At 57.8% G+C, this 4593-nt stretch overlaps 1 protein-coding gene across 1 annotated transcript in view; it reads left to right on the forward strand.

Annotated features, from left to right (window-relative positions):
* LOC103798384 (cadherin EGF LAG seven-pass G-type receptor 3-like) overlaps window positions 1–4593 on the forward strand; it is a gene marked incomplete at both ends in the record, with an annotated part of 40371 nt that overhangs the window by 10669 nt on the left and 25109 nt on the right. The window contains 10 exon segments of the mRNA XM_009070640.1: window positions 576–786; window positions 1146–1261; window positions 1645–1733; window positions 2150–2307; window positions 2497–2660; window positions 3109–3234; window positions 3409–3578; window positions 3816–4001; window positions 4152–4262; window positions 4522–4540. Of these exon segments, the coding sequence (XP_009068888.1) occupies window positions 576–786; window positions 1146–1261; window positions 1645–1733; window positions 2150–2307; window positions 2497–2660; window positions 3109–3234; window positions 3409–3578; window positions 3816–4001; window positions 4152–4262; window positions 4522–4540 (1350 nt within the window).

Raw genomic sequence — 4593 nt, forward strand, 5'->3', positions numbered from 1 at the left:
GACAGCAAGGTGCAAGGGTGTTTTCCTCTTGGCTTTTGCTCCTATGTCAGAGCATGCATGCAGGGTTCAGAGGCTCCCAGTGCTGTGGGTAATACTTCTGTAGCTATTGGCAGGGGAGCTCAGTGGGACTGGGCTGTCACACCCCGGAGACACGACTGCGATGCCTGTCCCAGGCCTGTGTGGTGACAGTGCCCAAGGAGGCACTCTCAGCTTCACCAGGGCTTTCCATGCTTTTTCTTGCCTCTCTGTCCTTAGGGCTGTGCAGCCCAGCTGTGACCATTCCCCTCCTCACTCATTCCTGTGCCATCCTGGGTCCAGATTTGGATTTTCATCCAGAGCTGGCGTCACATCCTGCCCAATGGCTCATGTTGTAGAGCTGACAGCGATAGCTATCTCACTGGCCACTGGGGGGAACACCTAGGTGACACCAGTCCCCACCTGCCTCACAGACTGTCTCTTGGCTCCCAAACCCGGGCTGAGGTCTGCGCTCCCAGGGGGAGGAGTGGATGGGCAGCCACTGTGTGCATGTCTCCCAGCTGGGATGTATCCCAAGCCTCTTGCCTTGCTCCCCCCAGGTGAGAACTGTGAAGTGGACAGCCGCTCGGGGCGATGCGTGCCCGGTGTGTGCCGCAACGGCGGCGGTGCCGAGGGAGGCTTCCGCTGTCAGTGCCCGGCGGGAGGCTTCGAGATGCCTTTCTGTGAGGTGTCCACGCGCTCCTTCCCGCCACGGTCCTTCGTCATGTTCCGGGGCCTGCGCCAGCGCTTCCACCTCACCCTTGCTCTCTCGTGAGTCCTCTCCTTCCTCCACTGAATACCATCATCCTCGGTTCACCTGGCCCTGCTCTGGTGGCTCTTGTGCACTCTAGCCAAATCCAGGGACTGGCTGATGCTCTCCAGGCCACTGTGTTACTGGCTTTGCTTCCCCATGATGCTGCCCTGGCACCTTCAGCTGAAGGGCCCTGAATCTGCACTGGCATCAGCTAGTCCCTTCCTTCAGTGCCTCTGTCCTTCCCTGCTGCCAGCTGTCTGCCTCTATGCCAGGCCCCCATGCTCAGGTCTCAGTGTGCCTGTGCTAGGATGCTGGTACATGCCATTGGAGAGCTCCTTGAACACACACTGCCCTCCTGCTTCCTCCCTTGCTCCAGGTTCAGCACTGTGGAGCCTAGTGGCCTTCTACTCTACAATGGGCGTCTGAATGAAAGGCATGACTTCCTGGCAGTGGAGATCATCCAGGGGCAGGTCCAGCTGAAATACTCCACAGGTATGCTTGGTCTTGCCTGTTGTGGGATTTGTGTCGTGGGTGCTGTGAGAAGGCCTGTGCTGAGTGGGGAGAGTAGTGTGTTGCCCTGGATGGAGTCTGTACTAAGAGAGGCAGAGTTGAGAGGTGTTGGTGAGCAAAAGTGGGCAACACAGTGTCTGTGTCTCAGAACCCTCCCTGGGCTTAGGAGTGCAAGTGCAGCCCGAGTTTGTGAACACAAACCAAGACAAACCCTTTTGGGGTCTCTGCTGCTGTTCTGGCCTATTATGGCACCATGAGTTTCACAAGGTTGTCAGCAGCATGGTGGGCTTGGCACCATAGGAAAGGTGGGTGTGTCTGAGGGCTGTTCAGCTTCCCTCTGTCTGCCATCCTTCCTGCCTCCACAGGAGAGTCCAGCACGGTGGTGAGCCCCTACCTGCCGGGGGGAGTGAGTGATGGGCAGTGGCACACGCTGCAGCTCCACTACTACAACAAGGTATGTGTGCCCCAGCTGTTCCCAGTGCACGTGGCTCTCTCTGTCCGCAAGTGAATGGCTCTGGCTCTCTTGTTGTCTGGCTCTGCCCCTTGCAGGAGGCTGTGGAGAGAAGGTAGAGGTGGTTTTCAACCCTTGGGGATGGACGCAGTGGAGCAGATAGCTGGGTGCAGGGGTAGATTGACACTGGGGACCACACCTGAAGACTGAAGAAATGTGCACTATGTAGTGTCCTTGCCCACATCCCTCTCTGGCACTGTTGGTTGGGCTCTGTCAGAGATGTCCCTCTTGGTTTGCTCACACCTGCAGCAGTGTAGTGGTGCCAGGGCCATGCTCAGGCCTTTCCTTGCTGTTGTGTGAACCCTTGGGTGCTTGGGCCTGGGCCACGTGTGCTGCTAACACCCTGCTTTTGGTTTCAGCCCAAGGTCAGCACCCTGGGGGTGGTGCAGGGCCCCTCCAAGGACAAGGTGGCCATCTTGACAATAGATGAATGTGATGCCTCAGTAGCCTTGCAGTTTGGCAGTGAGATTGGGAACTACTCCTGTGCTGCAGAAGGTGTGCAGACCAGCTCGAAGAAGTGAGTTCCTTGGAGAATGGTGGGCACTGCTGTGGTGGGGAGAGGTCCCCTAAGGAGCCAGTCCTTCACATGTGGGACCTTGCCCATGTGTACCTGTTCCCAAGGATGTCTGCTTCCCAGTCTCAGTGCACTGGGGAGCTGACTGGCCAGCCTGAGGTTGCTGTAGCTCTTAAAGCCCTGTTCCTGTAGGTCCCTGGATCTCACAGGTCCCTTGCTTCTTGGAGGGGTCCCCAACCTGCCAGAAAACTTCCCCATCACTCACCGGGACTTTGTGGGATGCATGAGAGACCTGTACATTGACAGCAAGCGCATCGACCTGGCCTCCTACATTGCCAACAATGGAACTGCCGCAGGTATCAGTGCCTCTGCTCCTGCCAGCCCCTGCCCAGGAATTGCCACTCCTGCTCATGCAGCAGCACTGCTGGGCTGTGACAACATCACGGCCATACAGCTTTGCACTGGAGAACGTGGCCACCAGGTCCCCCTAAACGATCCAATGCCTGCTTCAGCTAGTGTTCTGGGAATGTCCCTCAATCCCAGCTGCTGAGCCTGCAGAGCTGGCCTGTCTGGGAGATGCTAGATAGTCAGTCCAACTCTACAGTGTCTTTATTCTGGCATAAGAAAAAGTAACAGCCTTGACCCTCAACCCTGAGCAGGCAAGGCCTGTGTGGAGACTGAGTGACTGGGCTTGCCCCTTTGGGAGCCAGGAAAAGGGCTGGTGGGCAGTGGTGGTTTTCCATGTAGGCTGGGGGAAGGTGTTGAGCAGGTTGAGTCTGATACAGGTGACTTTGATACCTCCAGGTTGTCATGCCAAGCACACATTCTGTGACTCCAGCCCCTGCAAGAATGGCGGCACCTGTTCTGTCAGCTGGGGGACCTACTCCTGCCTCTGTCCTGTTGGCTTCGGGGGCAAAGACTGCCGTCACCGTGAGTGAGCGGGCGCTGCTGGGCACGGGCAGGGTGGGTATGCGCAAGGCTGTGCTGGGCTTGCTGTGGAAGCAGAGTAAGGGATCAGTGTGAAATTAACTCACTCTTGTCCCTGCGTCTAGTGCTCCCTATGAAGTGCTCATACCTTCTCCTCACCTCCACCTTCCTTTCCAGCCATGCACCACGCCCACTATTTCCAGGGCAACAGTGTCCTGACCTGGGACTTCAAGACAGATGTGAAGATCTCAGTGCCATGGTACCTGGGTCTGGCATTCCGCACGCGCCAGCTGGACGGGGTGCTTCTGCAAGCCCATGCTGGCCAGTACACCACCCTGCTCTGCCAGGTAGGGCCGTGGGATCAGCCGCAGCACCATGTCCCAGCCTCTGCTGCTTCTTGCCCCAGGAGAGCAGGGGGACCCTGCACTCTGTGTTGGCTCCATCCCAAGCAGAGAGTTGTTGTGGGGAGAGGCATTTAGCAGGACTGTGTTTCCCTCCCCATGCTCACATAGGGGTAGGATGGAAACAACCAGAGTTGATGAGGCCTTTGCTCACTGCTGGTGTTGCTGGTTCCCTCTCTGCAGCTGGCTGGGGGCCTGCTCTCCTTAATGGTGAGCAGGGGGTCCGGGCGCAGCACCAGCCTCCTCCTGGACCAGCTGCAGCTCAGCGATGGGAAATGGCACGACCTCCAGCTGGAGCTGCGGGATGTCCGCAATGGGCGAGACTCACGCTACGTCATCACCCTCACCTTGGACTTCGGGCTCTACCAGGTAGGTGCTGCTTGAGACCCTGGCACCAAGACAGGGACTGTGGGGCATGCTTGGCAAATAGTCTGGGCTGTGCCCCTGTACCCTCAGAGAGAGCTGGGGCAGGGTTGGTGCAGGTTGCCCCCCCCCATGTTACTCCCTTTCCTTCTGCAGGATACAGTGGTTGTGGGAAATGAACTGCATGGCCTGAAGGTCAAACACCTGCATGTGGGGGGAGTCCTGGGCTCTGGCGAGGTGCAGAATGGGCTGAGGGGCTGCATACAGGTGAGTCTGTTTCTCTGATCCTTGCTTTTCCAGTGGGTCTGTTACTTGGAGGGGTGGAAACACAGGGCTGGCAGCTGCTGCCAGTATCATCCTGCTGGTGTCACTCTCCCTCTGAGCATTCAGGTCTTTGAGGTGCTATGGGGCAGCCATAAATAGGGGTGATGATGGGAATAGCTGCTGCTGGGGGTTTGTGGAGGGCAGGACTGGAGCCTTGTGTGTCTGTCCTAACTTCACTGTGAACTTGTCACCTGCACTGCAGGGTGTGCGACTGGGTGACAGTGTCACCGGGACCGTGCTGCCCAAGCCCAGCCATGCCCTGCGAGTGGAGGCT

Source organism: Acanthisitta chloris, unplaced genomic scaffold (assembly GCF_000695815.1).
Source record: "Acanthisitta chloris isolate BGI_N310 unplaced genomic scaffold, ASM69581v1 scaffold25562, whole genome shotgun sequence".
Taxonomy (NCBI): domain Eukaryota; kingdom Metazoa; phylum Chordata; class Aves; order Passeriformes; family Acanthisittidae; genus Acanthisitta; species Acanthisitta chloris.